The sequence below is a fragment of the Megascapheus bottae genome, chromosome 17 (genome assembly GCF_031878675.1).
Source record: "Megascapheus bottae isolate mThoBot1 chromosome 17, mThoBot2.hap1, whole genome shotgun sequence".
NCBI lineage: Eukaryota > Metazoa > Chordata > Mammalia > Rodentia > Geomyidae > Megascapheus > Megascapheus bottae.
In genome coordinates, this window is record NC_143525.1 from 47,484,765 (window position 1) to 47,509,818 (window position 25,054).

General features: G+C 47.9%; 1 protein-coding gene across 2 annotated transcripts in view; it reads left to right on the plus strand.

Annotated features, from left to right (window-relative positions):
* The first annotated feature begins 7,027 nt into the window (after positions 1–7,027).
* The window catches only part of LOC150052035 (acid-sensing ion channel 2-like), a 224,826-nt gene continuing 206,799 nt past the window's right edge, over positions 7,028–25,054 (plus strand). For both annotated transcript variants that reach the window (XM_090351258.1, XM_090351259.1), the window contains exon 1: positions 7,028–7,795. In XM_090351258.1, coding sequence (XP_090207384.1) covers positions 7,085–7,795 — 711 coding nt within the window. In that variant the 5' untranslated portion in view covers positions 7,028–7,084. The remainder of the gene's footprint in view (positions 7,796–25,054) is intronic.

Consider the following 25,054-nt stretch of genomic DNA (forward strand, 5'->3'; position numbering starts at 1 on the left):
CCATCTAGTCTATGCTTCAGAACAAAATGGGAAAGATAATGCTTCTATGTCTCCATCTGCAAAACAGAGGTCATGTTCCCCACTGAAGGACACTGAAGCACCATTAGGTAAGAGCATCCCATATCGGGTTGGTAACTGGTTGGTGCTCCTTATTACTTTCCTTCCCTCCTCTCTCCTTCCCTTCTCTCCTTTCCCCCTCTATCTGGATAACCACACAGCTCCACAGCACCACAAAAGAATGTATTAAATCTCTCCCTCTCTGCCCTTCCTGTGGGAGGACAGGGAAGATAAACTAGGAGCAGAGGTCCCTGGGGCAGTGGCTTGGCTAGGCCTTTTAGAAGGGAAGGAGAGTAAACAAACTGTTAGTAGTTGAGTTGCAGGAAAGCCAGAGCCAGGAGGGAAAGTAATCTGAATGGAGCTTTTGACAAATCAATGTGGCCTTAAATCACCAAGCCTCCACAGAGGATCTGTCTGTGATACAATTTGGGGACTCATGAGTTAGTGCTCTCTGAAGCTGAGGTGAAAGCCAGGGTAAGATGGTACTGACTGAAAAGAGGAAGGGGACAGTCGTGGAATGGTGAATGAAATGCCTAATTGTACCAGGGGTTTCATATTTCATTAAATCCCACTTTTAACTGCAGGCCTTTTCATCATGAGAGTGGGCGGTGGCTGCTGGAGCTGGCTATTCTGCTTAACTATTTTAATCAGAGTTTTGTTATATGCATAAGAGAGCAAATTGAGTAGAAAAGTATGCAAGGCTCCATTTCTCTGCTAAAGTTATGGCCATGGCCGAAGTGACAACCAAGATGGAGGTATTTAACACAGAACAAAGCAAGGATAAGGAAAGGCTGGGGGCAGGAGGCAGATCCAGTGAGTTGGCCTGAGCTGTGAAACTCGAAAGTCACAGTAGGAACAAGATGTTGTCAAGAACTCAGACTCAAACACACACACACGCACGCACGCACACACGCACGCATGCACGCATGCACACGCACAATACCTGCTTTCGAAGGAGGTTTTGGATGTTGTGAATGTGGATGATCTTGTTAAAGATGGGTTTCACATCCCTAGCTGCAGGCTGTGGTCATTTCCCTCTGCCTGGCTCTGGTTCTTGTTCAAAGTGGGACCTGTGGGTAGAAGTCATGTGATTTTCCATGAGCTAGAGTGAGAAAATGAACATGAAGGGAAAGACGAGTGAAAGACATAAAGTGTATGGCCTTCACTGTCAGATTCCTCTCCTCTGGACCCTCTCAACACTCTATGCCCATATCTGCTAGAACACTCAACGATGTTTATTAAAATTACTCATTAGTGTTTCATTCATATTTAATACACATAGTGATATTTGCTATTCTTAACCATCTCCCTCACTAGACTAAAATCTAAGGCAGGGACCACATTTGAGGAGATGTTTTACTCCCAGTGGCCAAGGATGATTCCTGGTACCCTTGAGGATACAGTAAACATCTACCACAGTTATGACTTTCTGCTAATTTCAACCAGCTTAAGTAAGACCTTTTAGTCTAGAGCCAAATGCTGGGATCTGTCTCCCAATCTCTTAAGTGGATTATGTATCCATTCTCTGCCTCAGTTTCTTTTATATATAAAAAAGAGTGCCAATGGAGGCACGTAGCTTATAAGTTAGTTCATGTACCTCGAACCCAGTACGGGACACAGCGTGCCCAATGCCAGCTGCCTAAAACACCCATGGTCAGTGCTATCACCATCATCCCCATCAACACCACCACCATCAGATCAACTTCCCACCAAACCCGATCTCCATTTCCTCTTCCAGCTCCAGCTGTGTGTTCATTAAGATCATACGCGGGCCTGACACCTTCCACTTCTCTCTATGGTGACCTTTAACCTAGTCTGTGTACTGGTTTCAGAAACCTCTGAATTCTAAACTACCTTTCTCTGACAACCAATATATGCTTGAAATGCCTCCCTCTACCAGCTATAGCTTTATCCTCAGGCTCTTAAATTGTGTGTGTGTGTGTGTGTGTGTGTGTGTGTGTGTGTGTGTGTTTAGCCAAATTTTAAAAATGACCAGAAAATTAAATTCTATGCAAACACATGATATAATGCATTTCAGAGGCAAACAAATCCCCTTGCCTGTCTTGTTGTTAGAGAGTATCCACCACAGAGCTTTTCTTTCATTAGCATATCCAGAAAAGAGTTAAGGAAAATCTGATATTAAAATGGCAATCTCTGTGTGCCACCTTGTCACAGAACCTACCATCCTTTTTGGATGGGAGAGCAGAATAATGTGAAATGAGAAGTTGAGGAAAATAACAGAGGCTAGAATTAGTGCTAAAGGAAGGCAACCATAAAATCACTGAAAATACAGAGAAAGAGAGAGAGAGAGGGAGAGAGAGAGATGAACATCAAATATTATTGTTACTCAATGGTATTCATTGAATGGAGGCTTTAATGTACAAAATGGAAACATGTTAAGACTACATACACATAGGTATATTCATAAAGCTTTTCTAAAATATCATACAGGAAATTGATCATATCAGTCCAGGAAGGAAAAATATGTGTGGCTGGGATGGAGAAGAGGGAAGCTTTATCTGGAAGCCTTTGTTTATATGAACCATATGAATAGATAAACAATTTCAAAATGGATTTTTTTCCTGTCCTAGGGATGGGATCAAAAGTATATAGAATAAAGAAGTGTTCTATCACTGAGCTACATCCCCGTCCCATCAAAATGGGAACCTGTGGCTCGCATCTGAGTAGCCTAGCTATCAGGAGGCTGAGATCTGAGACTCCTAGTTCAAAGCTAGCTTGGGCAGATTCCTACATTTAATTAAGCACCCAAAAACAAACACAAAGTTAAAAAATGGTAAGTTAAAATGGTAGAGTGCAAGCCCTGAGCAAAAAAGAAAGCTCAGGAATAATGCTCAGGTCCAGAGTTGAAGGCCAGGGACCAGCAATCATCATCACCATCATCATCATCATCACCATCATCATCATCACCATCATCATTATCATCATCACCATCATCATTATCATCACCATCACCACCATCATCACCATCATCACCATCACCACCATTATCATCATCACAACCACCATCATCATCATCATCACCATCATCACCATCACCACCACCACCACCATTATCATCATCACCATCACCACCATCATCATTATCATCATCACCATCATCATCATCATCATCACCATCATCATCATCATCATCATCATCACCATCATCATCATCACCATCATCATTATCATCATCACCATCATCATCACCATCATCATCATCATCATCATCATCACCATCATCACCATCACCACCATTATCATCATCACAACCACCATCATCATCATCATCACCATCATCATCATCACCATCATCATTATCATCACCACCATCATCATTATCATCATCACCATCATCATCATCATCACCATCATCATCATCATCATCATCATCACCATCATCATCATCACCATCATCATTATCATCATCACCATCATCATCACCATCATCACCATCATCATCATCATCACCATCATCATCACCATCATCATCATCATCATCATCATCATCATCACCATCATCACCATCATCATCACCATCATCATCATCATCATCACCATCATCATTATCATCATCACCATCATCACCACCACCACCATTATCATCATCACAACCACCATCATCATCATCATCACCATCATCACCATCACCACCACCACCACCATTATCATCATCACCATCACCACCATCATCATTATCATCATCACCATCATCACCACCACCATCATCATCATAATCACCATCACCACCATCACCACCATCATCATCATCATCATCATCACCACCACCACCATCATCATCACCACCATCATTATCATCACCATCACCACCATCATCACCATCACCACCATCATCACCATCATCACCACCACCACCATTATCATCATCACAACCACCATCATCATCATCATCACCATCATCACTATCACCACCACCACCACCATCATCATCATCATCATCACCATCACCACCATCATCATTATCATCATCACCATCATCACCACCACCATCATCATCATCATCACCATCACCACCATCACGACCACCATCATCACCATTACGACCACCATCATCACCATCACCACCACCATCATCATCATCATCATCATCATCATCACCACCATCACGACCACCATCACCACCATTACCATCATCATCATCACCATCACCATCACCACCACCATCACGACCACCATCATCACCATTACGACCACCATCATCACCATCATCACCATCACCATCACCACCACCATCATCATCATCATCATCATCATCACCACCATCACGACCACCATCATCACCATTACCATCATCATCATCACCATCATCATCATCATCATCATCTCATCTTCATCATCTTCATCTCATAGGGTGAGCAGAGACTGAGTTGGCAGTTGGGACCTGAATTCTGGCCCTGCCTTTATCAATATCTATCTGTGATTTAGAGCAAATCCTCTCTCTCTTCTCTCCTCTCTCCTATCTTCTCTTCTTCTTCTTCCTCTCTCTGTCTCTCAGCCTTGACTTTTTCCCTTGAATCAAAGGCAGGACATTAGGTTTTGCATTCATCTCCCACTCCTCAGGAGTCTCCCTTCAGCAGGAATTACAACACTGCAGCCTCAATAGTGTGAACCCACTACAGACCAGCCCCTCCCTTGCAGATCTGGATATCCATCTTCTGGTGGTCAAGGGACCATACCTGACTTCTTCAGAGTGGGCTGTGAGGTTTCAGGGTGAGACTAAGAAGGAGAGCAAGGAAGGTGGGGGCGGGAGGAATAGTTAAAAGGATGACAGCCAGAGATGGGCTGAGCATCATAGGCAGGGAAACAACGCAGGGAAGAGAAAAAGATTTAAGTTCACCCATCCCAAGACCAGAACCCACAAATAGGATCTGGAGTCACTTAACCCAAGAGCACAAAAATGAGCTTAAAGGCCTTGCAAGGCAGGGAGACTATTAGATCCCCTTCAGCACGGAAGGACTCTGATTTTACAAAGTATTCGAAGGATTCTTTTCTTTATGCGTTTCTTTTTTATTGTATTTTAGTGTCGGGGTGATGTATAGAGGGGTTTTGAAGGATTCTCCTTCACAAGGATGACAGAATTTATTTTGCGGGGCTTTCCAGGGATAGACTAGTAGGCATGGGAGAAATGCACAAAGTTCGAACTTGGCGAAAGGAAGAAGCTTTAATAAGCAGGTGAAGATAGACTATTTAAAAAGCCAACCCAAAGTTCCAAAAGTATGGGGGAGGGTGGAAGACTGGGGACCCAGGCCTTGGTAAAAGAGAAATGGACATTAGTATGCGCAGAAGTCACCCAGTCACTCCCCAGTCTCTCACAAGCAGAGCTGTGCTTGGTTGACTGGCCCAGGCCCAGCAGGCGTCTTCAGGGAGAGAGGCTGCGGGAAGGCCTAGCAGAGCCCAGAATCCAGGAGCAGTCAGAATCCACACCCACGCGTGCCCGTACCCACGACGTGCGCCTGCGCACACCCAGATCTAGGCTCTCCTGGACACTCTCTAGCTGCCACAAGTTTCACATTCATTCAAGACTTTGACACACAGAAACAGTGTCCATCCACCCATCCACAGATCACAGCCCCCCCCCCCCGCCATGTCACACTCCTGTTACACTTATCTGCACGCAAACAGGAACGTTTCTACTCCACATCTCTTGGGTAAAACCGGCCCAACTCGGGCGCATCTGTGCAAGTGCATGCCTCCCCTCCTCCTCCCCATCCGGCCAACTCCAGCAAGAAGAGACTTCCCGCGAGCTAGCTCGGTGGGTGAGCAGCGGCCACAGTGGCCAGGAATTAAAATGCAGCGAGGAGGAGCCGGGGCGGGCGGGGCGTCGGCGGCTCGTCCCCGAGCGCACGGCCCCGCCCGCCCGCCCGGAGCCGCGGGGCCGAGCGAGCGCCGGAGCAGGTGCTCCGAGACCAGCCGCGACCGCCTCGTCGCGCGCGGCCCTTGCCCAAGTTCGCCCGGGGCCCGAGGAGGGCCGGGCCGCCGAGAGAAGAGCGCATCCACTGCCGCCGCCACCGCCACCGCCCCCAGCAGACTTTGGAGAGGAGCCGGGAGCACCGAGCCGCGAGTCCTCACCCCCGCCCCTCCCCGAGGTGTTGCCGGGGCCTCGCCGGGGGCCGGGAAGAGAATCGACGGGGGACAACGACACCCGGATTTTCCGGAGACTTAAGGCACCCCGGAGAGCCCAGGCGAAGGGGAGAAGACGCGGGTTCCGTGGCCGGGAGCCTCGCAGGGGCGGGCGGCGAGTCGCTTCCCGCAGGACGCCCTCCGAAGCCGCCCCGGCCCGGGCGACGGCGGCCGCGGCGCCCGGCGCGGGCGCAGGACTTGGAGAGGAGCCTTCGGCGCAGCCCGGGGGACCGCAGGGAGCAGGAAGGGATCCGGAGGGAGAAGGAAAAGGGGGAGACCGCTCACCCCAGTACACACCCACCCACCCGCCCGCCCGCCCGCCCAGCCAGGCGCCGCCGCGCGCCTCTGGGGGCGCTCGCTCCTCGGCGCCCTCTCCGCTGTGTCCCGGCACCGCCGGGGCGGGGGTGGGAGGGAAAATGTCCGAATTAGGCACGGTGGCCGCGTGGCCCCGGTCCCAGGACCGGCGTAAACGCTGGGGCTAGGGCGGAAGGGAGCGGACTCATCGCGGGGGTCCCCCGAGCTCCAGGACCGGGGGAGGCGGACCGGGGCAACGCTAGGGACTGGAGAGGCGACTCTCCGTCGGGGCCCCTCCGGAGGTGGTGCCCGGCGGCGCCGGGCGTAGTCGGGGAGGACCCGAGGGCCGGGCGGGGCGCGGAGGTCCCGGGCGGGCGCCCGCGGAGGCGGCGGCGGGCGGCGCCGGGAGGGCATGCCGCGCCGCCGGAGCTCCTTTCGGGCGCACGCTTCCCTGGCGCGGGCTGCGCGCGGCTGCCGCTGCTGCTGCTGCTCCTGCTGCTTCTACTACTGCTTCCTCTGCCGCTGCGGACTTCCATGGCGGCTCCGCCCGGCCGGGGCCGCCGCCGCTGCCGCCAGCTCCGGGGCTGAATGAATGAGCCGGAGCGGCGGAGCTGGGCTGCCCGCGGCCGCGCTCACCGGCCCGGGACGCTTCCGCATGGCCCGCGAGCAGCCCGAGCCCGCGGCGGTGGCGGCGGCCGGGCAGCCCGGGGGCGGCAGGGGTGGCGAGAGGGCGCCGCGAGGAGGGTCCGGGGGCGCCCGGCGGGGGCGGCCGTCCCTGAGCCGCGCTAAGCTGCACGGGCTGCGGCACATGTGCGCGGGGCGCCCGGCGGCGGGGGGCTCGTTCCAGCGGCGCGCGCTGTGGGTGCTGGCCTTCTGCACGTCGCTCGGCTTGCTGTTGTCCTGGTCCTCGAACCGCCTGCTCTACTGGCTCAGCTTCCCGTCACACACGCGGGTGCACCGCGAGTGGAGCCGCCAGCTGCCCTTCCCCGCCGTCACCGTGTGCAACAACAACCCGCTGCGCTTCCCGCGCCTCTCCAAGGGGGACCTGTACTACGCCGGCCACTGGCTCGGGCTGCTGCTGCCCAACCGCACGGCGCGCCCGCTGGTCAGCGAGCTGCTGCGGGGCGACGAGCCGCGGCGCCAGTGGTTCCGCAAGCTGGCCGACTTCCGCCTCTTCCTGCCGCCGCGCCACTTCGAGGGGATCAGCGCCGCCTTCATGGACCGCCTGGGCCACCAGCTCGAGGACATGCTGCTCTCCTGCAAGTACCGCGGCGAGCTGTGCGGCCCGCACAACTTCTCCTCCGTGAGTTGCCCTCCCTCCGACGCGCGAACCTGCCCTCCACACACACGCGCGCACACGCGGCCCCAAGTTCCCAAAGAGTCCCGAGGCCCACACTTCCATCCACCCCCCTCCCTTCATGCCTGGACCCCGGCTGGGCCCCTGGCTTGGCGGTGTCTCTCAGGCCCCCCCTCCGTCCTGACAGAGTAGATTCCGCTCTCTTGGGTCCCCCTGAGTCTTCTTTTTTTTCTGGGTTGGAAGAACTTGGTCATAATTGGGGAGGGGGGGGGGAATCATCATCTCACTGTAGTCCCAGCCCTCTGTCTCCCACAAACTTCTCACTCTACTCCTTGTGGCTCCATCGGTGTTTTCTGGCCTCAACACCGCCCCCCCTCAGATTACCAGAACCCCTAAGCTGAGGACCTGTTGTCTGGGGGGAGAGGGGGCATGCCAGAGGGAACCTAAAGCTCCAACGCATGCCCCCCCCCCCCAGGAGCACTGTGCAGAGCTCCTAAGCTGCTTGTAGCTTCAGAGTTCTGAAACAGACTCTAGCTGGAAGCTTCCAGAACACTCATCCACAGTGGGGGTGGGGACAGTTTGCTGGGGACAGAGGAGGGAGCAGCAGCTCTTCTGGTAATTTGTGTAAGCTCAGGGGCCCTCTGTCAGGGGTGAATGTGGGACTTGTATTCTGGGGAAGGGTCCTGCTCATTCTGTAGCTACATGCCAGAGATGTGGGTGAAAACAGCCAGGGCCAGGAGAAGCTGTGCTCAAGGTTTATAAGCTATTTGTTGTGCTGATTTCCCCACGCTGGGGGTCTGGATAATGCAGCTGTAGGACAGAAGGCATCTGCCTTGTGCCTTCTGCCTTGGAGGAATTCTGGTGCCAGGGCCCAGCATGGCACACGTCTGTCCAGGCATTTGTGTATATATGGCCCTTAGGTAGCTTTTCTACCAGTACAGGGAAGGTTGTATTGTATGTTCATTGAGAGAGTTCTGATGCTGATTTCACCAGACCCAATCTCTCACTCCTGATGGTTTTCTTTGCTTTTTTTGGTGCGGGAGGCGGGGAGGGAAAGGAAGGGTAGATGGCAACCAGTCACCACCATTTCAACAGGTGTTGTCACGGATGCTGGTCCAGCTAGGCCTCTGATTGGCTGAATGGGTTGTTTCTCGTCTAGGATGCAGTTTCTGGCTCCAGTCTTACTCTGTTGGCTTTGTTTTAAGCCTGTGTAGAGTGTAGAGTCACCTCTGAATTATCTATTCTGAAACATCCCTTGTTTTCTGAGCTTCTCAGATGGCCTTTAAAGAGGACCTCTAGCTGGTGATTTCTTGTTGTAGTAAGCAGGAAATGCTGTGAACGTGTTTCTAAGTAACTTCTTCAAGAACTTTAAGCACAATTCTGGAGTTTCACAGAGGCAAAGAAACTAGAATAGCAACACCTTGTCTGCCATTCTTCAGCTAAATCCTAACTTAGCAGCCTCTAGACTTTGCTGGAAGTTCAAGCTTACATCCAAGCACGGGCTCCAAGTTGTATGGCATAGCCTACCAAAAGCAGCTCTAACACCCGACAATTGCTTTACAAAGTGTGTGGAATTACATTCTATAACCAATATTCACTTTTCATATTGTGGTCGGAATCAGCAGTGAGTTTGATTCTCTTTTTTTTAAATAAGGAAAGCCTGGCTCTAAAGCACACTGAAGAACTATCCCATGCTCAGAGTTGTCAGTTCAAACCCTAACTTTGCTGGGAGAGAGAATGGAGCTGCTCAGGTGGTCCAAGTAATCAGAGCTTTGGCTACACATCACTAGGGCCTCAACACCCTCCCCTATGCTGGGGACATAGTACTATTGGGTACCAGCTGACCTCACCCTCCTCAGTGGGTGTGTCCATGAGTTTTGTGAGTCAGTAGCTAAAGGGCCTATGTCTGAAGTTTACCAACCCCCAAAGGTTGATATGCCTAGACTCAAAGTGACCCCTGGTGGCTTCACATCCGGAAGCATCAGACACTATAGTTTCTTCCAAGTGTCCCTCTATTTGCAGATGCCTAAAGTGATCTCACAGGTCCTATGACATACAGAACAGGTTCGTCAACAATATCTCCCTCTAGCCATCTGGATCTTACCCTTTGCCATTCTTGGTGGGGTGACCCTCTAGTGTCATGGAAGAGCACATGAACCCTCAAGTGGTACTGGCCACTCCAAGCCTGTGTCTCTCTGTTCTTTAGTGTCCTAATCCATCCAACGGAAACAGCAATTCTATAGATGATACAGATGATATATATATCACAGGTCACTCCTTACTCCAGGGCTCTGTTCCCACCAAATACCTGGCGCCCTCCCCCTTCTTACTGGCTTCTCCCCTGCTTCAATGTGGCTGCCCCTATGTGTACATGCCGTCATACCTGTTGAGCTGTGCTTGCCTCTCCTTTTAGACATAAATAGGAATCTTGTCTGCTGTCTTTGCTGTCTCCAACAGCCCCACATAGAACATCCCAGAGAATGAATATATCCTCCATCAGGCACCTCCATCCTTTCCTGTTTGTCCTGGGATTTCCACGCTAGAATTCTTGGCTTGACTCCTCTGGGGAACACCAAGAAAATGCATTACCAGCAAAAGCAAAACAAAACAAACACACACACACACACACACACACACACACACACACACAACCAGGCAGTTTATGGGCCTTTGAGGGACAGGATTAAGGGAAGGGAAGCGGGATGCCAAGCACTGCTAGACACAAACCTATGATTCCCAAGTCCTACAGAAAGTGCAGCAGCTGAGGGGTAGGGCTGCTCTTAGGGACACCTTTGGGAGATATGCCAGCTGTCTCTAAATCAGTCTTATGGTCTGGTAATAAATTCCACAGGGGAGAGACATGGATTGATGAGGGTGTCCATGGGGTCCTATTTGCTAATTGCATTCTGGATGTGTTCATTCGAAGCAGCTCTGTTTGTTGTAGCCAAGTAAGGGTTAAGCCCTCAGCAGTCAGACAAAGCTGCTCCACTCTGAATGCCTGTGTTGTTCCCTAGAATCAGCTGTGTGGACCTCAGACTCTGTACTGGGGCATAATTGCTTAGGAAGCAGCACTATGAGGCAGAGTTCTCTGAGGCCTGGATCCTGGAAAAAAGAAATTGAGGTATGGAGAACAGGGTTCTAAGAATCTGCTCTCTGAGAGATAGCATGCATTAGGGGAATGTGTCAAGCAGACATGGGCTTAGAACTTCAGCCCCATGAGTTTCTTGCGGTGTGCCCTGGGATGACACTGCTTTCTGAGCCTCTAGTAATCATTTTTGCTTCTGAGAACTAGAATGAAGATAGCAGGATAACTCACGTCTGTGCAGTGACTACCGGTTGCCTGGAAGGTATTCAAGACCCATTGTCATAATGTAGAGAAAAGGGCTTGGCATAGTGTCCTGGTACCTGATGGAAGCAGATATTAACATGAGTGTGTGTGTGTGTAGTTAATTGGAGATAAGAGGCTTACAGTATTTCCTTCCTGGGATGGCTTCAAACCGCCATCCTCAGATCTCAGCCTCCTGAGTAGGTAGGATGATCGGCCTGCACCACTGATGCCTGATGATATTAATTATTATCAATACCGTTATCATCTTTGACCATGACTAATTACCTGAGTTAGGAGTTTGCTCATCTCCTAGCTTGGTTCTGGAATCAGCCAGTATCTACTAAGTGTCAGCTGTATGCCAAGCTCTGTATCAGCTTCCAGGCTATGAAATTAAATGAGGCTTCATGTGTGTTCTCCTGGAGTTTGTAGGATTATTGAGAGAAAAAAAAAGCTGTGTGAATGGAAGCCAGGAGTGTGTCCAGGTGTTGTGTGGGCTCAGTGGAGTACCCAGATCAGATGGAAGACCTCTGATGGCTTCCTAGAAAAAGGAATTCATGTCTGTGCTGAAGCTGGAGGATAAGTAGAATTTCTAATGCAGAGAGGAGACCAAGGGAATAGTATGCAAATGAAGGAATACAGGAATGTGAAGCCAGGGAGACTGATAGAGTACCTAGCCTGGGACTAGTGTAAGGTACCTGGAAAAGAGGTAGAGCTGGAGGGCCATAACGCTCAGGTTGTATGTACCTGGGAGCTCAACTTGTTTCCTTATTGGCTAGTAGGAAATTGAGAGAGACTACCTATGTCCCGCCCCCATCTCCACCAGTCTTTACTAATTCCATCTGGTGATACCCCTACCCCCTCTTTGCAGGAGTTTAGACTTGGATTATTCAAATGTATAAAACTCAAAGAAACAACATTTGATTTTTTTTTTATCACATACTATCCTACCAAGCAAGCTAGCTTCCAGGATCCAGTACTAGGAAACAAGAAGTTATTGCTGTAACGTATTTTTTTTTAAAAGAGAAACAACAACAAATTCTGCTAAACTGATGCTAGTCTAGTCACGTTGAGGATGGATAGCTATAATGACTGAAGAAAAAATACTTTTGCCTTCAGAGAAAGGAGAATGAATGAGCTACTACATGTAAAGTGCTTAGGCCAGTTTCTGGCATCGAGTAAAGCACTCAATAAATGTGGCTGCTTCCATTTTTATTACACGCAGCGAACATTTTGAGTGAAGGACAAAGGCAAGTAGTTGGGTAGCTGCAATGTGCCTGACTTTGGCTGGACCTTATCCTCACAGTAATCCTGAATGGTTATGGGATAATCCATATGTCACAAATGGAGAGACTGCATTTCTGGGAGGGTGTGTGTCAGCTGTCTAAAGTCACAAAACCAGCAGGTTGCAAGACTGGGAGTCAAACCCACGTTACCATGAGTGCAAGGGCACTTGCTGCTTCTGCAGCAGATGAAGAAGGAACCATGTTGGGAAGAGGTCAGGGGTATCCTGGGAAGTCCAATCCAGCTTCAGCTTTTCCCTGGCCAGCTGTGTGATGATGGCCTCACAGTCCTCCTCTACAATAATAGAGCATGAGCCAAATGACCAATGGGACTTAGCAGCAAAGTTTTCTATCTGAGTGGGCAGTCTGGGGAAAAAGAGGGCTTAACTACTGCAGATGGCTCAAGCTTCTCAGCCAACCATTTCCTTTCTTTGCAGAGCTGAAATGGTGATTAAGGGGAAAATGTACAAGTTATTGAAGTGCTGGAGACAGGACGGTGATTAAATAGACATTTATACAAGGAACATGAAAAGACCTCTACCAGTTATTTGACTTCAGGGAAATTAGTTTAGGGAATCAAATGTAAACTCTGTTCAGGTCTGCATATATCCAAACTGGCCAGCGTCAGGCTGATTGTGATAGTGGCTATTTGGGCGGGGGACACGGGGGGAGGTGTCACTGTGTCGGGTCATGAAGGCATTAATCAGATGTCCGCCCAGTTGAGAAAGGCTAGAGCTGTAACCAAGCTATTCGCTGTATATGTTGGTTGCTTTGGTTCTTCCAAGTGATTTGCTTGGATCAGCTACCCACAGATTCAGTCCAAGGCTCATTAAGTGCCTACTGTGTGCCAATCAGTGGCCCACAAAGATGGCCGTAAATTCAGTCTGCTTCTGGCTAATAGGCCCACAAAGACCAGTGTACTTTGCCAAGGAAGCTGGATCTAAAAGTATCTGCCCATCATACAAAGGAGTGGTCTGTAGTCACCTTTATCTTTATCAGAATGGATAAGGATTATGGAACCCATTTTATGGACCAGGAAATGGAGGCACAGAGTCACACAGATGGAAGACAACATCGTCACAGTTCAACTAAAGATCCAACCAGCTCCCCAAACCATGTCCTATGGCTCTGTTCCACCCATACCCAGAGATGCTGATGAGAACAGCCTGCCCACAGAAGATATCACTCACTGCCTCCGGAATCTATGAACTCTTAACTTGAAGTCTCTTCTCCTACCCTTTTGTGTAGGCTCTTAAAACCATTCTGAATTCCAGGGCCTACAAATTTAAGCTGGAAAGGTAGCCCTATCCCAGTCTGATACCACACATAGCAGATCTATGGGAGAGAATACTCAGGAGTTGTGAGAAGTAATTAATGCCCCAATCAGAACTAAGTTACTGTTTTCATTCCTTCAAGGACACAGATGACTTGAAGACCTGGATGAGAAAATGTTGCCAAACTGAGATCCAGCTCAGGCCCTTGCTAGCAAATAGATGACTCACTCTAATTGGAACATGAATTGTTGGTAAAACAAATAGAGGCTGGAAACATACTCAGGAAGTTTGTTCTCCTGAGCATATCAAATATCTCTCTTGACACTGTTGTTTATATTATTAATTTGCTTCCTAAATTGTTTCCTCTAATTCTATACACATTTATGGAGCTCCTACTTTTCTACACTTTTACATTTATTATTTTATTTCAGCCTGCCAGTGGACCAGAAAAGATAGGGTCCTGCTCTCCTCACTACCAGTGAGGAAACTGAGGCCCAGCTGAGTCAGTACCTGCCCTAGGATCATGAAGAGAAGTACTGATGACTGGAGTACTTTTTCACTCTGCATCATAGATGTCCCCTCAAGGACATCGTCGTGTACTTTTGGTCAAACAAACCTCAATTTTCAGGGTCAATTTGTGATGCCCAGGGGAAATCATCACACACATTCCTCGCTCCTTCTATTCCTGTAGCGATGGAAGATGTTTATTGTACTCTGTTGGATGCCTGACTCAGAGAAGGAAGTGACTTGTCCAGGGTCACACAGCAACCTGGAAAAGTGCCCACAATTCAAATCCAGTTTGCCTAAGGCTTCTCTATGGAGTTCAGCTGATCTAGCTCTTTTATTCCTGGTCCCGGGGGTTGGAAGGGATTTCTTTACCTACCCTATATGATTTTCCTGGAATGCTTGGGGGGGGAATGATGATGGGCATATGCCTTGAAGAAGAGAATCAGCACTTAGAAATAGCTACTACGAATTGATGTTGAAGTACCTCCCTGAATCTCTGTCTCCCCCCCACCTCCACTTCTCCTCCCCAAGCCTGCCTCCCTTCCTCAGCCAGGGTCTCCCAGCCTGGAATCATCTAGAATAGCCAGGAATTCTTGAGAAGCCTTCCAAGGGATATGCTTCCCGGACACCTTGGTATCCACAGACACTTGAGCCCCCAGGTAGGAGCAGGGCCTCATGGTTTCTCTAACAAGCTCTGGTCAAGGCAAGTGCTACTGATTCATGGACCACCTTTAACAGACAAATCTGTGAGCTCATGAAAGCTAAGCAGGAGAGGGTGGGTCCATAGGTAATACTTTCAGTTCTGTCTTACTTCTCCAGTCTATAAGATTGCCAGAGACAGGAATCCTAGGGTAAAGCCAAAATGGGGTACCTGAGAAGGGGCTCTAGCTCCCCTAGGGAATTTGGCATGATTACAGCAGCAGAAGCATTGTAGCTTCTAGGCAGCATCTGTCTTCCAAAACAGGGTCCACAGAGAGTCCCAGAGGGTCAGTCAAAGCAGAGTGTCAAGGCCTTATCGTAGGCTAAATGATTGCCCCACTCCCACCCCTGCCACTCCTGAAGAAGTCCAAGTCCTGATCCCTAGAGCCTATGAACTGATTATGACTGTAGATGTGATTGAATTGGGGATTTTGAGGTGTGGAAATCATCATGGATTATCTAGCAGGGCATTCAGCAACCATGGATCTTTATAAGACATTTTTAAAAAAAAAAAAAAGAAAGAAAAATAGGAGGCAGGAGAGTCAGAGAGACTGGAGAGAAGAGTAGTTAAACTTACAAGCAATCCTCGAATTGTCAGAGAAGGGTCTGAAGAAACTGATGGCTTTGAAGATAAAGGAAGCAGCCACAGAGTCGAGGAAAGTGGCTGGCTCCCAGGAACTGGAAAAGGAAAGGAATCAGATTCTGCCCTTCAACCTCCCAACTTGAAGGAAGCCAGTGAGATTTATTTTAGACTTCTGACCTCTACACTACAAAATAATACATGAGTATTATTTGGAGCCAGAAGAGCTTGTAGTTATTTGTTACAGAAGCAACAGGTAACTAGTTCAGTCGTCACTTGTTTCTTATACATAAAATATTTTTACTACAGTACTGAATCTATGTAGTGAACCAAGCTGGATGGTTTTGGAATGGTGTTATTCTAAAAGAAGAGAAAAGAGAATGCATAACAAACAATCTAGTTTCAAAAATGGTCTAGAACATCAGTTGCTTATGTCACACGCCTATAAACCCAGCTATTCAGGAGGCTGAGATCTGAAGGTTAGAGGTTCAAAGCCAGTCTGGGTAGGAAAGTCTGTGTATCTTCCATCTCTAACTAGCCATGCGCAGAGCTTGACTGGAGGCAAGGCTCTAGTAGTAGAGCACCAGCCATGAACAAAAGAGCCGAGCAAGCTCTAAGCCCTGAGGTTTAACCCCTAGATTGATCTATATGTGACATGGGAATGATTTAGCCCCACTTACATTCATATAAACTTGGGAATTCAGACTCCCAGAAACTTGAAAGAAGACATTTACATGGAGGGCATTGGAACTATTTCTCAGGTGTCAGATAGACTCAAGTTCAATTCCTTGTTCTGCCAGGTGTCATGTAGGCAGCTGGTAGAGGCCTGCTTGCCTTATGCTCGCTTTCCTTACTCCCAAAACACAGATCTTATCTTCGAGGTAGGAATTGCTGGGAATTCTAAAAACCTTGCATAACTCACGAAATGCATAGCTCCTAATTATTTATTAACAACCAAATGATAGCTTAGTCACAAGGGATAAAAGTTGAGTATAAACACAGAAAACGTCTGCTTGCTTGTGTAGAAAATTACCTCATAGATAGGTAGGGACTAGATACATGGAAGCTGTCACCAACATCATCATCACCATCATTATCATCATCATCATCGTTGTCATAGTAGATGACGCCTCCTCTTCTGTGAAGGAATCATCTGCTATATGTTGTCACAGTTTTAGCCCGAAAGTGTTCAGCAGTGGTTCATATTGCATCTCTAGGCAGGTCAGAATGTTTTGTGTTCCTCTGTGTCTCCCTTTGTGTTCCTTTGCCTATAGCATTATCCTGGCAAAAATTAAAAATTAAGCGAGGAAAACTGGACTGCCCAAAGTCACACTGCAGAAGCCAAGGTGTGTGACTTAAGATAGACTCTTAAGTGTATTTCAGCCTAAACTGCTGGTAGCTGTTTGTCTCAAAGCAGTCTCAATTTCTCCTTCCATGAACTTTCTTCTGGCCATCTCCTTCTGCTTGTGAAAGCCTATCTGCTCTGAAAGTTGTTGATACCCTGATCTCGAAAAGTGAAGGGTTTAATCTTCTCTTGGAACCCCTCCCAAAGAAAATTATTTTCCCGCTTTGAAATGGCACGGGCAGCCACTGTGAACTCACATCCATAAATCTGAGCCCACGGCTCGGGAAAGCAGATGAGGTTTGATTCTGCTTCTCAGCACAAGACTCACAGAGCAAATTATGGAAAGAATTTTGATTTATAGGAGCACCTCAAAGGCTCTGGAGTGAGACGCGTGTTTATTCACTTTATTACCATTTATTTTACACTATCTCTTTATGCTCCCTGCACTTGGATTTGAAAGACTGTTTGGATGGATGCTTATAGCCTGCTAGATTGCATAGCCCTGTTGAGGCCCGTGGCTCTGTTCGAGGAGGATGCCAATAGTTCGAGTTAGGGACCCTCATCCTAGAGTTGGGGTAAAGCCTCATTTGCAGCCAGCATGCCTGGAGTCTTGAGCACGAAGTTCTTGCCTGAACTTCTCCCAGCTCTGCATTTGTGTGACACATGCATTCAGCTGCAACCCCAGGGACGGCAGGCAGGAAAGGCTTGATTTAAGATTCAAATATCTCAGAACAGCTGGGGATATTTAACATCGCAATAATTACATTACATTTCTGATGGTACATAGAGTGAGAGATGAGTTTGTGTATGTGTGTGTGTGTGTGTGTGTGTGCAGCTCTTGTTGTGGTTGCTGAATATTCTATGAGCATCAGATATCTTAACCAGCCGTGGAAACATGACTACACTTTTTCACGTCCAAGTAGTTTCATTCTGATCTCTTTGTTTTTAAATTCTGGCCAAGGGTGGCAACAAGAGTGATTGCCTCTCCCTCCCTCCCCCTTCCCTCCCCCCATCCATTGTGGCTGAGAAACTCAAGTCAGGATGACTGTGATGCTAAGGCAAGAAGGAAATGGGGGCAGGGATTAGCAAGACACCCAATGTGTGCCAGGAATGAAGGGATTCAACTTGTCCAGCATGCCATTGCTAAGTTATGGGGTTGCCGGGGTCCACCGAAGCTCTACGGAGCTAGTTCTAGCAATTTAGGTAAAAGGAGTTGATGTTCAGAGTGGGACAAGGAGACAGAAGGCAAAGACAGAGGTGCCTAGCTCTGGCCTCCACATTCATTATTGTCTTTATTCTACAGCCTAACAGTCTGGAGTTGATCACTGTGACACCGTTATGAATGAGTGTAGCAAGAGTCCGAAGGCTGATAGTGATGAGAATCTGCATTTCATGATCTTAAAAGACATCATGGTAGTTAGGCTGGTGGATCATACCCTTGCCTCTCAGGAGACTAAGATCTGAGGTTCACTGTTTGAAGATAGACCAAGCAGACAGATCTTTGGGACTCTTATCACCAGTTAACTAGCCAAAATTAAAAAGAAAAAGGCTAGAAGTAGAGCTGTGGCTCAGGGGGTAGACCACCAGCCTTGAATGAAAAGTCCAAATGAGATCACTTGACTGTCAGTTCAAGTCTTACTGCTGGCACCAAAAGGGAGAGGGGATAGTGCTTTGATTACTTAAGTGTTATTGACCCCTGATTACCTCAAGAACACTCCCCCCACTCCTCCTCCATATTCTGGGACTCTTAGCCAGTTGATGAGGCAGTATTGTCTCCATAGCTTGGCTGTCCTTCCTCCTCCTGACCTTCTGGAGTCAAGGATTCATGGCCTCGAGTCACTGTGCCAAGTCTTTTATGAACCACTCTCTCTTTTTAAGGAATTTTCCAGTGTTCACACCCTTGCTCAGGCCATTGTCTCCCCTGCAATCCTTGACTCTACCATCCCGGCTTCTTGTATCCTCTGAGGAGGGATGGAGGGATGGAGGGATGGGACACCCCCGTTGTTATTGAGGTTTTCAGTGTGTTAACTGCTTTTGTGTTTTCTCTTACAACAAACACAAAGCAAGAATACCATTTCTAAAACATCCCATCTCTTCTCTTACCTATACATCAGGTATAAAGCAAAGAGGGTTCTCCCTCATTTCCATTACACAAAGCTCACTTTGTCTAGGTGTCTCTTGGGACCCTTTCCTTCTTTGATCTTTTATTATTGCAATCAGTCCCTTCTCACTGTCCCTTCAAAGGATCTGGCCATATCCCATAGTTGCCCAACACCTCATACTCTACCTTGTAGGTTACAAGTCTCTTGTTTGCCCATTGAACTGTTAGAATAGGAAACAGGAGCAGCTGCTAAAATCCATGAGAGAAAAATGCACCCATGCATGCATCCATCCATCCATTCCATGAAGACTTACAGAAAACCTTTGGGGCCATGGATATGCAAAATAAAGGATGTATTCAACCCATCTCATGGAGCTTACATACAGGTGCTAGACTTGCCAAGTCTCCCTGAAGACCAGAGTTACTGTGAGAATTATTATTTAAATTTCCCTAGCAAGCTGGGCACAGTGGCTCATGCCTGTAATCCTAGCTACTCAGGAGGCTAAGATCTGAGGATCAAGGTTCAAAGCCAGCCTGGTCACAAAAGGACCTGAGACTCTTATCTCCAACTAACCCCTAGAGAACAGGAAGTGGGGCTTGGCTCAGGGGTAGGATGGTAGCCTTGAACTGAAGAGCTCAGGGACAGCGCCCAGGCAGAGTTCAAGCCCCGTGCCCCCCCCCACACACACACAAAGAAAAAAACTCCCTAGCAGCAACCTGGAGCTACAAATCAGAATTTATAGTTGACCCCAGACACAGAGGGTCATACTCAATCCTTGGAAGGAAGATATTGGGAAAATCAAGGTTGGAGGGGAAAATGTCGGTGAGACTCTACTTCCCCCAATAAGCCTGGTTTGGTAGTGTACATCTGGCATCTCTGCTACATGAGATGCAGAGGTAGGAGGATCAAAGCTTGAGATTAGCTTAGGACCAAAATGGGAGACCAGACCTGAAAATTAGCTAAAGCAGCAAAGGGCTGCTGGTGTGGCCCAAGTGGTAGAGCACTTGCCAGATAAACACAAGGTCCACTTTCAAGATGGGGTGGGGGAGAATTTATAAGGGAGAGGCCAGCAATTTACTTTAACTTACACGTGACTGAGGATTTTAAAGAAATATCATATATGGAGAGTGCATTGGGCAGGTAACATGCAAGTAAATGAAATGGGTGATGATTCTAATATTAATAAATACTATGAAGCCAGCAAGAGACAGTTTGGAGACCAAAAGCAGGGAGGAGTTGATTCTCTAGAGGAGAGTTTGCCATTGAACTTGAGACCTCATGCTGCTTAGGCAAGTGTTCTACTACTTGAGCCAATCCTCTGTCTTTTTTGCTCTTGATTTGTTTTTCAGACATGGCCTCTCACTTTTGTTTTTGTTATGAGCAAAGCTTGATCCTCCTACTTCTGCCTCCCAAGTAGCTGGGATTGTGAAAGTGCACAACCTTTCCCAGCTCTGGGATGGGACATCTTTGCTGAGACCTGCCAGATGAGAAAGAGAAATTATTTAAGGTTAGGGAGAAAAGACTTCCAAACAGGGGAATGACAAAATAAAAGCCCTAAGAGGAGGAAGCCCTTCCTTCCTTCCTTCCTTCCTTCCTTCCTTCCTTCCTTCCTTCCTTCCTTTCTTCCCTCCTTCCCTCCCTCTTTTCCTCTCTCCCTTCCTCCCTTCCTCTCTCCCAGCACTGTAAAATTCAGCTCCAATCACTCAGTCCCTTGTTCTTTGTACTGTGGGTACATCTGGCTCCTTCTAAAGTGTAGCTCCCTTTCCCACCCACACAATGTAAGAGAACAACATGATTCTAGCAGTTCTGGAAATATTGACCCCCTGGAATGCTAATGTGATAGAGCCTCTGGTCCTTGGGCAACTCTCTGTGGAAAATAAATAAATAAACGAATAACGGCAAGTGAGTGGAAAAAAACCTACAGCCATGAGTCCAATCCCCATCTCTGTCAGAGGCAGCCCAGTGAGACCAACACAGCCGGGCTCTTTCATTGGAATACTACATCTGGTTAACAATCTTCATGCAACCCTCATGAGTAAGCTTCATGAAGTCAAGGGTCTTCAGTCTTCGACATCTGGATGGATTTTCTTATATAACCTCTAAAATGTGAGGTCAGATTGGCTAGTTGCCCCTTGTGAAAACAAACCCCTTGCCTAGTTCCATGAGCCACCGAGAACATAAAAATCTTCCACTTATCATCCTTACAATAACCACCCGACAGAAAAGCAAACAGCAATGTTCCAGTTTTACAGATAGAGCAATGAGCATTCGGAGAGGAGGATTGACTTGCCCAAGGTTACTTACATGGTACCCTAATCAGAATGCTTCTGGCCCTTCTTTCCCCATGTCCCATTTCCCTGGCTCATGGTGGATGCCTGTATGTATGCCCGCAATGTCAGTGTCATTTCTTGGGTAAATTCATCCCTGATCTCAGTGGAGGTTATCATGAATCCTGGTCTGGGAGGTTAATTTTTGGCACAGAATTCTCCATGATTGTACCTGGGTTTACAAGCTGTGTTCTTCAACTTTAGTAACATTGATGTGCAACAAGAAACCCCCAGAACACTGCAAAAAAAAATGCAGATTCTGGTTCAGTACTTGAGACCTGAACTCTTGTGTTTCAGATACCAGTGGCACTGACATTGAACTTGACATTGGACTTGGGTGTAGAACTACAGTTGATGTAGCAAAGATCTCCAAAGTCAGACAGATTGTAACTGGGGTTCTAGGTAAGAGGCCTAACTCCAAGGATTCTCCGAGTCAGTCCATCCACTCCCCAATAGGCCAAAAATGGCATAGAAAGGAGATTTATTACATGTTTATTACATGACACACTGCAGACAAGGCAAAATAAGTACTTGAGTCACCCACTTTTGGAGGATGAACTTGAACTTTACATTTACATCCCGGAAGAACTGGGGAAGGAGGCCAGAAGTATACATAATTATTAACGGAGCCCAATAATCTGGGTTATCAGGACAGTCCAGTGCCCAGAGGTAGTCTGGTCGCTCCCCTCTGCATTGATCAGTCCAGACCTTGTTACAGGAAGAGAATCTGGTGGCAGATCTGCAGCAACTCTATACTGGTTTTCTTAGGGGTAGTTTTCATCCATCATTATAAAGACATCATGATCAATCCTGTCCTTGAATTCCAGGGTGACTGCAGGGAAAAGAGAAAGTGAGGAAGAAGAGGACATTGGAGAGAGAGAGAGAGAGAGAGAGAGAGAGAGAGAGAGAGAGAGAGAGAGAGAGAGAGAGAGAGAGAGAGAAAGAGAAAAAGAGAGGGAGAGGGAGAGGGGACAACATGCCAAGTCTTTTATCTTGCTTTCCATTAATTCCTGGGCCCAAGTAAGGAGTTAGTGCTTCTCAACAATAAGAATAGATCCTAAGGTTCTGTTAAAAGAGGAAAAGGCAACCCAGAATTAAAGAAAGAAGGACCTCTGATTCCAGACATCCCTAAGTATAATGCAACCCTGATACTGAATTCTGGGTCCTGTATTATAGTGAATTACCCTTTCTAGACACGGTTCAGGGTGAGCCTACCTACCTTGTCCTAAGTCTTGTCCTGAGAAGCACAGTTGCTTTCTATTTCCCTTAAGGCAGGAGCTTTAGGCTGCTGTTGTTTAGAAATGCAGATCATAAATAGCAATTGTTAAGGCTCTGGTAAGAATAACTCTTCCTTTGTCTTTATGTGATACTGAAATGAGGAGTGGTTGTGAGACCACGTGAAGGGAGAAATGACAGCAGATCTCCAAATGTGGCCCCTGCCGGGACAAGCGCCCAGGGCTTGCTTCCTTTTCTGATGTGGAGATCAGTGAACATGTCCGAGAATGGTGGGAATAGGAGAGCCTCTGGCACGATCATGGTACTCAGTCTTTGTCTTTGAGCAACCTGGTGCTACAGCAGCGGTGGCAGTAACAGGGCACTTCTAGGTAACGCGGCTAGATGCCTGTGCTTTTGTTGCTATGAGGCCATATAGTTAGAATTTCTGAGGCTGCCTGCAAACCATGCTTCAGATTACTTGTTCAGTTTACTCATTCATACCCTCATTGGATTCTTTCTTTTTAGTCATTCATTCTTTAATTCGTTTACTGATTCAAACTCTTCATTCTAATCCTTCATATATTTATGAAGTGTCATTTATAGACCAGGCACTGTGCTGAACTCCAAAAGGCAGCATCAATTCAGTCCCTTCACCCCTACAAGATTCTGTAGCCAGGCAGCAGACTGGATGGCCTCTCCAGCTCAGGCCTGAGAGACTGGACCCCATAACCATCATTATCTTCCCCATGGTTCTCCTTGGTGGACAAGAAAAGGGCAGTCATCTCCAAGCTCTGACCTCCAACATACCACACTTCCTGCTCCCCATCCCCCATGGAGCTAGCTAGGGTCTCCATACATTGCTGAGCCTTGGCCCTCAAATGTCCTGCTACAGCTGTGTCTTCTCTGTGCTGCATGGAGTCAGTGATACCCCGAGAAACTCTACCATGGAGTGGGGCAGAGGGAGGGCTCTCGGTCCCACTCTAGGCCTCATTTTTTTTTTCTTCACCCTGAGTAAAATCTGTTCAATTTTACATCCAGCCCCCCCCCCCCACAATCTAGATTTGCATAACATTCAAGAAAGCCTGAAGAAGACTTGCAAATGGCAAGCCAATACAGTGACTTGTTCAAGGTCACAAAGCTATGAGGAGGCCAAATCTCAGTTACAGCTTAAGTCATCTCCTTCCTTCTCCAAGGCTGACACATATTTCCCACAAAGAAAGATACCAGCCACAGGGAGCCATTCATTAATACTTGTAGGGCATTTGTATTACTTTCCACCAATGTCTAGAAGAATCTTGCACTGGCCAGGCAAGTAGTCTGCAAAGGAGACCTGAGGTTATTGTGTGATGATTCACCTCTCCAAACTGCAGGTTTTCGCCTAAGATGTTTAAATAACTCAGTGTTACTGTTCCCCCCCCCCCCGCCCCAAGCTGGGACAGGACAACCAGGAAGTGGTAGATGACTTTCGGGTGGGAGGAGAAGTTGTAGGAGGCAGGAGGCAGGCTTCCAGAAAGAAATTACCATTTCATATTTATGACTTTGGCTCACAAGAGTGCCGCAGGGACAGGCTGGCTAATACATTAGGTAATTGCCTCCATCCTCCATGCCATCGTACAGAATATAGACCAGGCTGAGTGCAGACCTGGGGGACAGGCTTCAGCCTGACCCCTTGGTCTCTCTGGGGACAAGAAGTACAGAGGAGAAGCTGGGTAGTGGGGGAAATAAGGAAGAGCCTTACCTCTCAGGAATCAGGACCATCAATGCCTGTGACAACTGCAGAGTTGACAAAATAGAGGAAAAGTCCCTCGTTGAAGAATTTAAGGGCAATGGATGCAAGCTGTTGCTGCTTCCTGGGCCATCCTGGGTCCTTAGCTCCCCCTTTCTGGGCCTCTGGTACTTACCTGGAAAATAAAAACAGATGGTAAATCAATGTTTCCCAATTCTGGCTATACATTAGACTCACCTAGGGAAATAAAAAATATTAAAGCCCCAGGTTCAACCCTGAGAGCTTTTCTGATTTCATTGACCTGGAGTGGAGCCCAGACATGTATATTTTGTAGCCAGAGTAGAGAGTCCCTGGATTCTGTGGTCAATGGATGGACTTTCTAGGAGCCTGAATGAGTCAGTGACCTTGAGATTCGGGGTCACTGATGTCCAGGTTTCTGTTGTGGTGGTACTCCCCTAAATCCCAGCTAGGTGGGAGGCAGAGGTTGGATGATGGTGGTAAGGGCAGCTTGGGCTTTTTTGCCCAAAGTCTGTGCTGTGGCATAAGACCCTAATCTGAAAAAATAAATGAAGAGAAAAGGGCTGGGGATGTGGCTCAAGTAGTAGATCATGTAATTGGCAAGTTCCAGTACCTGAGTTCAAGCCCCAGTACTGTCCAAAGCAGAACACAAAGCAATGTGTAGCTTCTTGAGTCTTGCCTCTCCCCAGTGAGGTTTCCTCTCCTCAGTGACTATAAGCAAATGGCATCAGAAGGAAGGAAGCCCAGCATCTAATCCTTTCTGTGTTAGCTCTGTGGCTATTCTGAGCCTCAGATTCTTCCTACCTAGAGTGTGCCTCACACCGCTTCCTAGTGCCTGATGACAGGCTCAGTGTGGTCAGCTGA